This window comes from Camelina sativa, chromosome 6 (assembly GCF_030686135.1).
Source record: "Camelina sativa cultivar CO46 ecotype springtype chromosome 6, ASM3068613v1".
Classification (NCBI taxonomy): Eukaryota; Viridiplantae; Streptophyta; class Magnoliopsida; order Brassicales; family Brassicaceae; genus Camelina; species Camelina sativa.
In genome coordinates this window covers 10365237-10379584 of record NC_141885.1, presented here as the reverse complement: position 1 = coordinate 10379584, position 14348 = coordinate 10365237, and the positions used below count along the sequence as shown (strand labels likewise).

The window sequence follows — 14348 nt, the reverse complement described above, 5'->3', positions numbered from 1 at the left end:
GTAACATAGCTGTTTAGTGAGAATGTCAGTTGTACGAACGGCCCAGTTGGTTGGTTGTACGGTCGTCCGTACGGCCGTACGACAGTGGTGTGCCACTTCATACTCCCCCTCAAGCTTGACGTCAGATATTGGTCAAGCTTGACAGCATAGGCACCCACCTCATTAAAAACCTTAGTATAGAAAACCTCTTGGGAGAAACTATACATAAGGGAAAAAGAGTGTAGGTGCCAAGCAAGGAACTCATGGCCGAGTTAGGTCCATGAGACCAAGTTTCGAGTGAATGTATTGACACACTTGTGGACTTGCTGCTATGAGAACTCACACACACACACCGTCCGTACAAGCACCATCCGTACCATTCCGTCCGTACAAGCACCGTCCGTACAATGCGATGGGCCATCCGTACCATGAGGCGTCTTAACAAAGTCCAGCCCATGTTGAGAAGCCTTCTAAAGCAAAGGAACATCTAGATCCTTCTCCTATTAGCCGTTGGCGAGTTAGAGGCAAGTGGGAGGTTTTAAGTCAAACATATATCACATGTGTAGGTTAAGGAAGGAGATGTCGCTATCCTTATGTAAAATCGTGTACAGCATCTTCTTAGAATATCCTCTTTGTAAATGACTATAGTTAGGTTGTATCTAGGTACCATATCAAGTAAGAAGCTATTTTCTTCTTCTATACTTCTCTCTCTACTCACTTACACTCTTATTCAATCACTAAACCTAAAACAGCAAACTCACTTACCCTCAATACACTTCGTCTTCCTCTCTTCCTCTTTGAATCTAAAACTTACATGGTATCAGAGCCAAGTTGCTCCTAGTTCTCAATCTCTCACCCATTCATCACTTCCACTCTTCTTACTCTCTTCACTTCTGTTTCAATCGTAAGAAGCGATTCCTTTTAACCGTTGGATAATACTATTGACCAGCGGACAAAACACTATGGAAGGCACCAAGACCTTGATTGTTCCAGTTACTCTCAAAGGAGAGAACTACTTGTTGTGGGCAAGGACCACAAAGACGGCACTATGCGGTCGAGGGCTTTGGACCCATATTACAAAGGGTGAGGCTCCAAAGGAAGAGCTCATCATAGACGGCAAAGAAGCGGTCACAAGCGGTGGAGACAAATGGTTTCAAGAAGACCAAAGTGTTCTTGCCATCATTCAAAACTCTCTTGCTGCTCCAATACTTGAGGCCTACTCATATTGCGAGATGGCCAAGGATCTGTGGGACACATTACAAAATGTGTTTGGTAACACCACTAATTTCAACCGACTATTTGAGATCAAGAGGGCCATTAATAACCTAAGCCAAGAAGACATGGAGTTCACCAAACACTTTGGGAAGTTTCGGTCTCTTTAGGCTGAACTTGAGATGCTTAGGCCGGCCACACTTGATCCGGCCATACTGAACGAAAGGCGAGAGCAAGATAAGGTGTTCGGCCTACTCCTCACCCTAAATCCTTCTTACAATGACCTCATCAAACATATCTTGAGATCAGATAAGCTCCCTAGCCTAGATGATGTGTGTAGCCAGATCCAAAAGGAGTATGGCTCCATGGGGTTGTTTGGGAGCAAATGAGAGCTTGTAACGGCCAACAAGGTGGGGATAGCTTCCGCAAATAAAGGCTACTTCAAACATGATGACAAAAACCCACCTATATGTGACCATTGTAAGAAGGTTGGCCATTTCAAGAGTTGGTGCTGGATCCTTCACCCTCATCTCCGAGTCAATCGGTCCATGAACAACCGAGGAGGGCCACCACGAGCGCATCATGCAACAATGGTGGGAGAAGCAACGACTTCCGATTCAGGCCACCAAGTCTCTGGAGGTAATGGAGTTGCTCTAGCTGCCTCTTCCGAATTGGTGAAGCCCTCAAGGAGGCCTCCGATAACTCATTTCTTGCTCTAAAAACAAACAAACCTCTCATTGTAGATTCTGGTGCATCACACCATATGATTAGTGACCCTAAGTTAATTAGTGACATTAAACCTGCCATAGGGAATGTGACTATAGCTAATGGTGAGAAAGTACCTGTAAAGGGAATAGGAAACTTAAAATTATTTGATAAATCCTCTAAAGCGTTTTATATGCCTAACTTTACCTCCAATCTCTTATCGGTTAAAAGAGCCACCACTGATTTAAATTGTTATGCTATATTTGGTCCTATTAATGTGTATTTTCAGGATATTGAGACAAGTAAAGTTCTTGGCCAAGGTGTCACTCAAGATGACCTCTACTTGCTTAAGGACCTAAATCTATCTTCTTCTTCAAATTCATCCTGTTTTAGTTCAGTTAAGGTTCAAGAAAACAATGTTATGTGGCATGCTAGACTAGGACATCCTCATTCTCGAGCTCTAGAATTAATATTTCCAAATATTTTTTTTTAAAAATGATGAGTGTGAGGCTTGTATACTTGGTAAACATTGCAAATATGTTTTTCCTAGGTCATTGACTATTTATGAAAATTGCTTTGATTTGGTTCACTCTGATGTGTGGACATCCCCTTGCTTGTCTAGAGAAAATCAAAAGTATTTTGTTACATTTATTGATGAGAAATCTAAATATACATGGCTCACACTTCTTCCTACTAAAGATAGAGTTCTTGAAGCATTTATTAGTTTTCAAAATTATGTGACTAACCACTATAATGCAAAAATAAAGATTTTGAGATCAGATAATGGTGGAGAGTACACAAGTCATACCTTCAAAAACCACCTCACCAACCATGGCATAATTCATCAAACAAGCTGTCCGTATACTCCACAACAAAATGGTGTAGCTGAACGAAAGAATAGACACTTAATGGAGGTGGCCCGCTCAATGATGTTCCATACAAATGTCCCAAAACGTTTTTGGGGAGATGCAGTTCTTGCGGCATGTTATCTCATCAACCGCATTCCAACAAAAATTCTACAAGACCAATCACCATTTGAGGTACTAAACAAAGAGAAACCCACTGTTGATCACTTACGTGTTTTTGGTTGTGTGTGTTTTGTGTTAAAACCACGAGAATTACGTGACAAGCTTGACACCAAGAGTACCAAGAGCATGTTTCTTGGTTACTCTACCACACAAAAAGGCTATAAATGCTATGATCCTGAAGCTAGACAAGTGTTGGTGTCTCGTGATGTGAAGTTTGTGGAAACTCGAGGATATTATGACCAGAAAAATTGGGATGAACTTAGAGAATTGTCGACCTCACCATCCGATCGTGCTAAGAACCTTCGGATCATACTTGAAAGGCTAGGGGTCGAAACCAATCGGGACGCTGACAATCCCTCCGGGCCAAACGCACCAGAAGAAGGTGTTCCACCTACTGACTTCAACCCAACTGTTTCAGATACAGTCCCTACTCAGCCCACTTCCGGTGACTCGTCCGCGCCCAATGACGAACTATCACAAAGCCTCGAGGGGGAAATGCATCCTGAGGAAACAACCGGCCAAAACGAGGATGACCATGAAGACAATGATCATGAGGAAGTCATACCACTACGGTGGAGCCAGCGTCTCAAGTTTGACCCATCACACTGGAAGAACACTCGCGTGTACTACAACAACATGGCCGTTGCACATCCCATTCAAGCAGTGTGCACTCTTGCTCATTTTCCTATGGAACACCAAGTCTTTCTTGGACAAATTGATAAGCATTGGGTTCCAAAAACTTATGATGAGGCTAAGGAACACAAGGTGTGGCGCGATGCAGTTCATGCGAAGAAACTGGCCATGGAGAAAAATCACACATGGGATGAAGCTGACTTACCCAAAGGGAAGAAGGCAGACACATCACGCTGGATCTTTACTATCACATACAAGAGTGACGGGGAGATTGAACGCCATAAGGCCCGCCTAGTTGCACGTGGGTTCACGCAAACGTACGGGGAGGACTATCTTGATACGTTTGCTCCGGTGGCCAAACTACACACCATTCGAGTTGTTCTATCACTGGCCACCAACTTGGACTGGGAGCTTTGGCAAATGGACGTTAAAAATGCGTTCTTACAAGGGGAACTTGAAGATGAGGTCTACATGAGACCACCACCTGGTTTGGAAGACACCATTGGCCCGGGAAAAATCTTCAAGCTCCACAAGGCCATCTATGGTTTAAAACAGTCACCAAGAGCATGGTACCACAAATTGAGCACTACCCTACTTAGAAGAGGCTTTCGCAAATCGGAAGCTGATCATACCCTCTTCACACTACCAAGTGATAAAGGTATTGTTGTCATTCTAGTATATGTTGATGATATCATCATAACTGGAAATGACAAGGTAGGTATTAAAGATACTAAAGATTTCCTTAAATTAGTTTTTGACATTAAAGACCTTGGAGAGCTCAAATATTTTCTTGGGATAGAGGTATATAGGACTAATGAGGGATTATTCTTATCACAAAGAAAATATGCACTTGATCTCTTAAGTGAAGCAGGAAAGCTTGGTTCAAAGGCTGTGACAACTCCACTTGAAGAAAACTATAAGGCAGGAGGCAAGGGGGAGCTTAAGGCGGCTCCATTTGAAGATGTCACGCGATATCGGAGATTAGTGGGTAAGCTTATATACCTTACCATTACTCGACCTGATATTTGTTTTGTTGTGAACCAGGGTAGCCAACACATGCAAAACCCTACTGTCCATCATTGGAACATGGTGAATCACATCCTCAAATATATCAAAGGAGCACCAGGACAAGGAATTTGGATGGGACGCAATGAGAACACGGAGTTGGTAGGATATTGTGATGCGAATTACGCCGGAGACCGTCACGATCGCCGATCAACCATAGGATATTGCACGTTCTTAGGAGGAAACCTTGTCACCTGGAAGAGCAAGAAGCAAAAGGTGGTATCCCTTTCAAGCGCCGAAGCCGAGTATAGGGCCATGAGAAAACTGACTACCAAACTGATGTGGCTTAAAGCTTTACTAAAGGATCTTGGAGTTGAGTCATCAAAACCTATCACAATGCATTGTGATAATGAGGCAGCCATTCACATAGCCATTAATTCTGTGTTTCACGAAAGGACAAAACACATAGAGGTTGATTGTCACAAGGTACGAGAGCAAATTCAACTTGGTGTCACTCTCCCTTGCCACACTAAAAGCTCTGAACAGCTAGCTAACATTCTCACCAAGGCGGCCAGTCCACAAGTGTGTGAGTATATTCACTCTAAACTTGGTATTATAGACCTCACTCGACCATGAGCACCCTCACATGGCACCTACACTCTTTTTCCCTTAAGTATAGTTTTTCCCAAGTGGTTTTCTATACTAAGGTTTTTAATGAGGTAGGTGTTCGTGATCTTCAAGCTTTATCGACAATAAGTCGCTTAAGCTTGAGGGGGAGTATGAGAACTCACACACACACACCGTCCGTACAAGCACCATCCGTACCATACCGTCCGTACAAGCACCGTCCGTACAATGCGATGGGCCATCCGTACCATGAGGCGTCTTAACAAGTCCAGCCCATGTTGAGAAGCCTTCTAAAGCAAAGGAACATCTATATCCTTCTCCTATTAGCCGTTGGCGAGTTAGAGGCAAGTGGGAGGTTTTAAGTCAAACATATATCACATGTATAGGTTAAGGAAGGAGATGTCGCTATCCTTATGTAAAATCGTGTACAGCATCTTCTTAGAATATCCTCTTTGTAAATGACTATAATTAGGTTGTATATAGGTACCATATCAAGTAAGAAGCTATTTTCTTCTTCTATACTTCTCTCTCTATTCACTTACACTCTTATTCAATCAGTAAACCTAAAACCGCAAACTCACTTACTCTCAATACACTTCGTCTTCCTCTCTTCCTCTTTGAATCTAAAACTTACAGCTGCTTTGGTGAGAATGTCAGCAAGCTGTTCCTTGCTTTCGGTATGACACGGTAGGACCACTCCAAGCTTGATTTGCTCTCGAACTTTATGGCAATCCACTTCAATATGCTTTGTTCTCTCATGGAACACCGAATTGGTTGCGATATGAATGGCGGCCTCATTATCACAATGCATTGTGATTGGTTTTGTTGACTCAATTCCAAGATCCTTGAGAAGAGCCTTGAGCCACATCAGTTCTGGTGTAAGTTTCCTCATAGCTCTATATTCGGATTCGGCACTTGAAAGTGATACAACCTTTTGCTTCTTGCTCTTCCAAGTGACCAAGTTCCCTCCAAGAAACGTGCAATAGCCAGTGGTAGAGCGGCGGTCTCCACGATCTCCGGCATAGTCAGCATCACAATAGCCTACTAGTTCTATGTTGTTGTTGAGGATTCGAGTCACCATGTTCCAGTGATGGACCGTCAGATTCTTCATATGTTGGCTCGCCTGGTTCACAGGAAAGCAAATGTCAGGCTGAGTGATGATTAAGTAGATAAGCTTACCTACTAGACGCCGATAGAGGCTAACATCCTTGAATGGGGCTGTATTGAGCTCCCCCTGTCCTCCAGCCTTGTAGTTTTCTTCAAGAGGTGTTGAAACTGCCTTTGATCCTAATTTACCTGTCTCATTCAACAAATCAAGTGCATATTTCCTTTGTGGTAAGAATAGACCTTCATCCGATCTATACACTTCTATCCCAAGGAAATATTTCAATTCTCCAAGATCTTTTATGTCAAAGACTGATTTCAAGAAGGTTTTAGTGTCTTGAATACCTACCGTGTCACTTCTAGTGATGATGATATCATCAATATACACTAGAATGACTACTATACCTTTGGTGCTTGATAATGTGAATAGGGTGTGGTCAGCCTCGGATTTGCGAAATCCTTTGTCAATAAGTGTGGTGCTTAGCTTATGGTACCATGCCCTTGGAGACTGTTTCAAGCCATAAATCGCTTTGTTGAGCTTTAAGACCTTTCCCGGACCGATGGTGTCTTCTAAACCTGGTGGTGGCCGCATGTATACTTCGTCTTCAAGTTCTCCTTGTAAGAAGGCATTCTTAACATCCATTTGCCACAGCTCCCAATCGAGGTTTGTGGCGAGGGAGAGTACCACTCGAACAGTATGAAGCTTAGCCACCGGAGCAAACGTATCAAGATAGTCCTCCCCATACGTTTGCGTGAATCCCCGAGCTACAAGACGCACCTTATAGCGTTCGATCTCCCCATTACTTTTATACTTGATAGTGAAGATATATCGTGACGTGACAGCCTTCTTGCCCTTGGGTAAATCGGCTTTGTCCCATGTGTGGTTTTGTACCATGGCTGTGTTTTCGGTATTGACCGCTTCTCGCCATACCTTATGGTTCTTAGCCTCATCATAGGTCTGTGGAATCCAGTTTTCATCAATATGGCCAAGAAAGGCTTGATGATTCTGAGGAAAGTGCGCAAGGGAACATACGGATTGAATAGGATATGCGACGGCCATGTTGTTGTAATAGACGCGAGTGTTCTTCCAATTGGTGGGAGGAAACTTGAGGTGCTGGCTTCGTCGAAGAGGAATTATAGTCCCAGCATCAGACTCATCATGTTCGTGTGTGACTGGTTCCTCGGCCGGAACTTCATTGATAAGAGACTGGTTCCTCGGCCGGAACTTCATTGATAAGAGGCGGCTAAAGCTAAGGAGAACATAGAGAAAAGAACCAAGCAGTACGAGAAACATGCGAACAAGAGCAGAAAGGAGATTGTTTTCAAAGAAGGAGACTTGGTGTGGATTCATCTACGCAAGGATAGGTTCCCAGAAGAGAGGAAAATCAAGCTTCTACCACGAGCTAATGGTCCATTTGAAGTCATCAAGAAGATCAACGACAACGCCTACCAGATTGATCTTCAAGGTAAGTATAATATATCTTCAACATTCAATGTTTCTAACTTGCTTCCTTATTATGCAGATCCCGATTTGAGGACAAATCCTTTTGAAGATGGGGAGGATGATATGATCGTGGCCAGCAAGGAGACAAAAGCTGCAGAGAAACCGGAGATCGTGGGAAGGATCACTCGTTCAAGAGCTAAGGAGATGGCCAAGGAAGCTCATGCACTCATAGCTGACGGGTCATTCAATCTACCGAGGATCCAAGTCTTCAACATATCCACCCTGAAGACTTCACCCGGTAATGATAACTAGATAACTTAGGTGTGAAGTTTGTACTATTTTTCCCATAGCTGAGTTTTGTCCCAATGGTTTTTCTCGGTATGGTTTTTAATTAGGCAAATGGATCACTACGTCGAGTTATCTAGAAGTCATTACCAATGGGGAATAATGTACTAATACAAGTGACTTCTGTACTACTACAAATCACCTAGACGCTTCGTTGTTTTCTTATTTCCTTTACACGCCTTGATGTTTTATTTTGAACTTCCTGTTGTTTGGAGTGTCGAACCCTAAGGTTGATTATAAAACCCAAAAGCGACGCCTCCTTGTTTGGTAGCGAAGAAGTTTTATGTAACAAGTATTGTTGAATCTTTCTTCTCTCAATCCGAACTCGTGAATGCGTTCATGATTCCGAGTTTCTAAACACTTTGTGATTAATAAACTCTTCACTTTATTTTCGAATCCATATAACCATCTAACACTTCTCACCATCGAATCATTGCTTTTCTCTCTCGATCATCACCTGCCGTCACTCGCAATCCACTTGTGCATCATCACCATCAATTCACGTCGCCACTTACCTGTCATCAGCCTCCATCAGAGTTTCATCCTAGGGAGTTCGTATTAAAACACAACCAAACACCCTTAAATGATCAAACGTAGGTTTTTCCTTGTTTAATACCTCAAATGGGGATATGTCGTTAAGGATCTTTGTTGGTGTGCGGTTGATGAGATAACAGGCTGCGAGTATGGCATCTCCCCGAAAACGCTTTGGAACCCTTGTGTGAAACATCATAGACCTTGCTACCTCCATGAGATGCCTGTTCTTCCTCTCAGCCACTCCATTTTGTTGTGGTGTGTATGGACAACTAGTTTGGTGAATGATTCCATGTTTGGCTAGATATTGTTTGAAGGCATGGCTTGTGTACTCTCCACCATTATCTGATCTCAAAATTTTAATCTTTGCATTGTAGTGGTTAGTAACATAATTTTAAAAATCAGTAACAGCCTCAAGAACTCTATCCTTGGAGGGAAGTAAAGTCAACCAAGTATATTTTGATTTTTCATCAATAAAAATAACAAAATACTTTTGATTTTCTCTAGATAAGCTAGGAGATGTCCAAACATCAGAATGAACCAAATCAAAACAATTCTCATAAATAGTAATAGACTTGGGAAAAACAGATTTGCAATGTTTACCAAGGATACAGGCCTCACAATTTTCATTCTTAAATGACATATTAGGCAACATAAGTTCTAATGCCCTAGAGTGAGGATGTCCTAGTCTAGCATGCCAAATAGCACTATTAGCCTTAACAATAATTGAACTAAAACAAGAGGAACTAGAAGGAGCTAAGTTCAAATCCTCAAGCACATAGAGGTCGTCTTTCGATGTTCCTTGGCCGAGGACTTTACTTGTGTCAATATCCTGAATAGCTCTCTTGACTGATAATAAATTTGAAGTGAAGGTAGGCATGAAAAAGGCTTTAGAGTTTTTGTTAAACAGTTTCAAGTTACCAATGCCTTTAACTGGAACTTTATCACCATTAGCAATAACTACATTACCATTTGCGGATTCAATTTCACTAATCAACCTAGAGTCACTAATCATGTGATGTGATGCTCCAGAGTCAATAATAGGAGGTTTAGAGGAGTTTGAGGCAAGATTAGAGTTACCGGACGCCTCTTTGAGGGCTTTGATGAGAGCGTCAAGGTCCGACTTCCTCACCAGCTCCGAAGACGCCGCTAACGCCGCTCCATTCCCCTCAAGGGTTTGGCCACTTGGTGTCGAGGTATTTGCCTCTCCGACCATGTTCGCTTGTTGAGCTCTTGGTCCACCTTGTCTTGTTCCTCCACGGTTTATGCGGACGTGTGGGTGGAGAATCCAGCAGCGACTCTTGAAATGGCCAGCCTTCTTAGAATGCTCGCAAAATGGTGTGTTCTTGTCATCATGCTTGTAGAAGCTTCTGTTTGCGGAGGCCACCTCTTCCTTGTTGGCGGTTACTAGCTCCCCCTTGCCTCCAAATAGCCCCATGGAACCATGTTCCTTTTGAATTTGTTTGCATACGTCGTCTAGGCTAGGGAGCTTATCGGATCGCAGGATGTGCTTGATAAGGTCATTGTAGGAAGGGTTTAAGGTCAAGAGTAAGCCAAACACCTTATCTTGTTCATGCCTTTCGTTTAAGATGGCCGGATCTATCGTCGCCGGCCGGAGCATCTCTAGTTCAGCCCAAAGAGACCTAAACTTCCCAAAGTGCTTGGTAAACTCCATGTCTTCTTGGTTGAGATTGTTGATGGCTCTCTTAATTTCAAAGATTTGGTTCACATTGGTAACATTCCCAAAGACATTCTTGAGAGTGTCCCACAAGTCCTTTGCGGTTTCGCAATAGGAGTAAGCTTCAAGGATAGGAGCATCTAGAGAGTTTTGAATAATGGCTAGAACTCCTTGATGTTATTGAAACCAGTTGCTTCTTTCATCTGTGACAAGATCCTTGTCGTCTTTGGTGGTCTCACCACTTGGAGCTTCGCTCGTTTCAACATGGGACCAAAGTCCTCGGCCACATAGGGCTGTCTTCGTGGTCCTTGCCCACAGTAAGTAGTTCTCTCCTTTGAGAGTAACCGGAACAATCATGGTTTTGGTGTGTTCCATAGTAAACTCATTGGTTTAAGTGTTTGTCCAACGATTAAAAGAAAAGAGAGTTTTAAGAACAAAGATTTTGAGAACAAAGCGAGTTGATGCGGAAGATGGTGATGGAAATGGAGTCAAGAAACAGGAACAATCTGCTTTGATACCATGTAAGAATTAAAGAAGAGAGATTTGTGAGTATAACCAAGAGTTTGAAATCGTATAGTGTGGGAAGATTGTGAGGAGAGTGAGGGATTTAGAGAGAGTGTTGGAGAAAGAGAGATAAACTCTTTTCTTGCTTTATTTAGATTATACTTACAATACATATATAGAGAGTTACAAATGGTATATTCTCTCTAGGATACTATGCACACATATACATGGAGATAGCGACATCTCCTTAACTCAACATGTGATCTCTCATTGACTTCCCACTTGTGCAACTCGCCCAACGGCTCTCCATGGAAGGTTCTCGAGGATATGCGACCGTTGGATGCTTTCCTTAATGGACTGGACTTGTGAGAATGTCAGTTGTACGGATGGCCCAGTTGGTTGGTTGTACGGACGGTGGTGTGCCACTTCATAACATAGCTGTTTACTGCTTCGAATCAATGTTTTCTCTCGGTTTTAGCCTGTTTTCTCGGTTTAAGCCTGTTTTGGGATAAAACGGGTTTAAGTGTTGTCTAAACATTCCAAATTCATCTCGAACTCTTACTATTAGTAAAATGCATTTGACTGTCACACATTCTGACCCTAGAAAGAGTAACAAAGCTGTTTACTGCTTTGAATCAATGTTTTCTCGGTGTTAGCCTGTTTCGGGACAAAATGGGTATTAGTTGTGTCTAAACACTTCAAATTAAACTTGAACTCTTATAATTAGTCAAATGCATTGGATTGTTACATATTTTGACCCTATAAAGAGTAACATAGCTGTTTACTGCTTCGAATCAATGTTTTCTCTCGGTTTTAGCCTCTTTTCTTGGTTTAAGCCTGTTTTGGGATAAAACAAGTTTAAGTGTTGTCTAAACACTCCAAATTTATTCTGAACTCTTACAATTAGTCAAATGCATTGGATTGTCACACATTCTGACCCTGTAAACAGTAACAAAGCTGTTTACTGCTTCGAATCATTGTTTTCTCAGTTTTAGCCTATTTCATGACAAAATGGGTAAAAGTGGTGTTGAAACACTCCAAATTGAACAGGAACTCTTATAATTACTCAAATGCATTAGATTGTTATATATTTTGACCCTGGAAAGAGTAACATAGCTGTTTACTGCTTCAAATCAAGGTTTTCTCTCGGTTTAGCCTGTTTTCTAGATTTAAGCATGTTTTTGGATAAAACGGGTTTAAGTGTTGTCTAAACACTCCAAATTCATCTCAAACTATTACTATTAGTAAAATGCATTTGACTGTCACACATTCAAACCCTAGAAATAGTAACAAGGCTGTTTACTGCTTCAAATCAAAGTTTTCTTTGTTTTAGCCTGTTTCGGGACAAAATGGGTATAATTGGTGTCTAAACACTCCAAATTCAACCTGATCTCTTATAATGAGTCAAATGCATTGGATTGTTACATAATTTGACCCTAGAAAGAGTAACATAGCATTTTACTGCTTCGAATCAATGTTTTCTCTTGGTTTTAGCCTGTTTTCTCGGTTTAAGCCTGTTTTAGGATAAAATGGGTTTAAGTGTTGTCTAAACACTCCAAATTCATCCCAAACTCTTACTATTAGTAAAATGCATTAGATTGTCACACATTCTGACCCTAGAAAGAGTAACAAAGCTGTTTACTGCTTTGAATCAATGTTTTCTCGGTGTTAGCCTGTTTCGGGACAAAATGGGTATTAGTTGTGTCTAAACACTTCAAATTAAACTTGAACTCTTATAATTAGTCAAATGCATTGGATTGTTACATATTTTGACCCTATAAAGAGTAACATAGCTGTTTACTGCTTCGAATCAATGTTTTCTCTCGGTTTTAGCCTCTTTTCTTGGTTTAAGCCTGTTTTGGGATAAAACAAGTTTAAGTGTTGTCTAAACACTCCAAATTTATTCTGAACTCTTACAATTAGTCAAATGCATTGGATTGTCACACATTCTGACCCTGTAAACAGTAACAAAGCTGTTTACTGCTTCGAATCATTGTTTTCTCAGTTTTAGCCTATTTCATGACAAAATGGGTAAAAGTGGTGTTGAAACACTCCAAATTGAACAGGAACTCTTATAATTACTCAAATGCATTAGATTGTTATATATTTTGACCCTGGAAAGAGTAACATAGCTGTTTACTGCTTCAAATCAAGGTTTTCTCTCGGTTTAGCCTGTTTTCTAGATTTAAGCATGTTTTTGGATAAAACGGGTTTAAGTGTTGTCTAAACACTCCAAATTCATCTCAAACTATTACTATTAGTAAAATGCATTTGACTGTCACACATTCAAACCCTAGAAATACTAACAAGGCTGTTTACTGCTTCAAATCAAAGTTTTCTTTGTTTTAGCCTGTTTCGGGACAAAATGGGTATAATTGGTGTCTAAACACTCCAAATTCAACCTGATCTCTTATAATGAGTCAAATGCATTGGATTGTTACATAATTTGACCCTAGAAAGAGTAACATAGCATTTTACTGCTTCGAATCAATGTTTTCTCTTGGTTTTAGCCTGTTTTCTCGGTTTAAGCCTGTTTTAGGATAAAATGGGTTTAAGTGTTGTCTAAACACTCCAAATTCATCCCAAACTCTTACTATTAGTAAAATGCATTAGATTGTCACACATTCTGACCCTAGAAAGAGTAACAAAGCTGTTTACTGCTTTGAATCAATGTTTTCTCGGTGTTAGCCTGTTTCGGGACAAAATGGGTATAAGTGGTGTCTAAACACTTCAGATTAAACTTGAACTCTTATAATTAGTCAAATGCATTGGATTGTTACATAATTTGACCCTATAAAGAGTAACGTAGCTGTTTACTGCTTCGAATCAATGTTTTCTCTCGGTTTTAGCCTCTTTTCTTGGTTTAAGCTTGTTTTGGGATAAAACGGGTTTAAGTGTTGTCGAAACACTCCAAATTTATTCCAAACTCTTACAGTTAGTCAAATGCATTGGATTGTCACACATTCTGATCCTATAAACAGTAACAAAGCTGTTTACTGCATTGAATCAATGTTTTCTTGGTGTTAGCCTGTTTCGGGACAAAATGGGTATAAGTGGTGTCTAAACACTCCAAATTAAACTCGAACTCTTATAATTAGTCAAATGCATCGGATTATTACATATTTTGACCGTATAAAGAGTAAAATAGCTGTTTACTGCTTCGAATCAATGTTTTCTCTCGGTTTTAGCCTGTTTTCTCGGTTTTAGCCTGTTTTGGGATAAAACGGGTTTAAGTGTTGTCTAAACACTCCGAATTCATCCCGAACTCTTAAAATTAGTAAAATGCATTAGATTGTCACACATTCTAACCCTAGAAACAGTAACAAAGCTGTTTACTGCTTTGAATCAATGTTTTCTCGGTGTTAGCCTGTTTTGGGACAAAATGGGTATAAGTGGTGTCTAAACACTCAAAATTAAACTCAAACTCTTATAATTAGTGAAATGCATTGGATTGTTACATATTTTGACTCTATAAAGAGTAACATAACTGTTTACTGCTTCGAATCAAGGTTTTCTCTCGGTTTTAGCCTGTTTTGTAGATTTAAGCATGTTT

The 14348-nt window shown here is 40.9% G+C and overlaps 1 protein-coding gene across 1 annotated transcript; it reads right to left on the bottom strand.

The window, feature by feature from the left end:
- Positions 1–5766: 5766 nt before the first annotated feature.
- On the bottom strand, positions 5767–10234 carry LOC147942404 (uncharacterized). The gene is made up of 6 exons (XM_087456048.1): positions 9230–10234; positions 8598–8626; positions 7072–7543; positions 6699–6996; positions 6121–6590; positions 5767–5892 (listed from the first exon to the last, which is right to left on the bottom strand). The coding sequence occupies exons 1-6, from the start codon at positions 10232–10234 to the stop codon at positions 5767–5769; spliced, it is 2400 nt and encodes a 799-aa protein (XP_087312174.1).
- Positions 10235–14348: the final 4114 nt, after the last annotated feature.

Bases quoted from the DNA above. Each gene is read 5' to 3' on its own strand.
- LOC147942404 (XM_087456048.1), bottom strand. From the start codon at position 10,234: ATGCTCCGGCCGGCGACGATAGATCCGGCCATCTTAAACGAAAGGCAT. The intron at 7,544-8,597 runs GTAAGTGGCGAC...TGTTCTCCTTAG, and splicing joins CTGATGGAGGCTGATGACAG to CTTTAGCCGCCTCTTATCAA. The intron at 6,997-7,071 runs GTGCGTCTTGTA...CCGGTGGCTAAG, and splicing joins GGGAGATCGAACGCTATAAG to CTTCATACTGTTCGAGTGGT.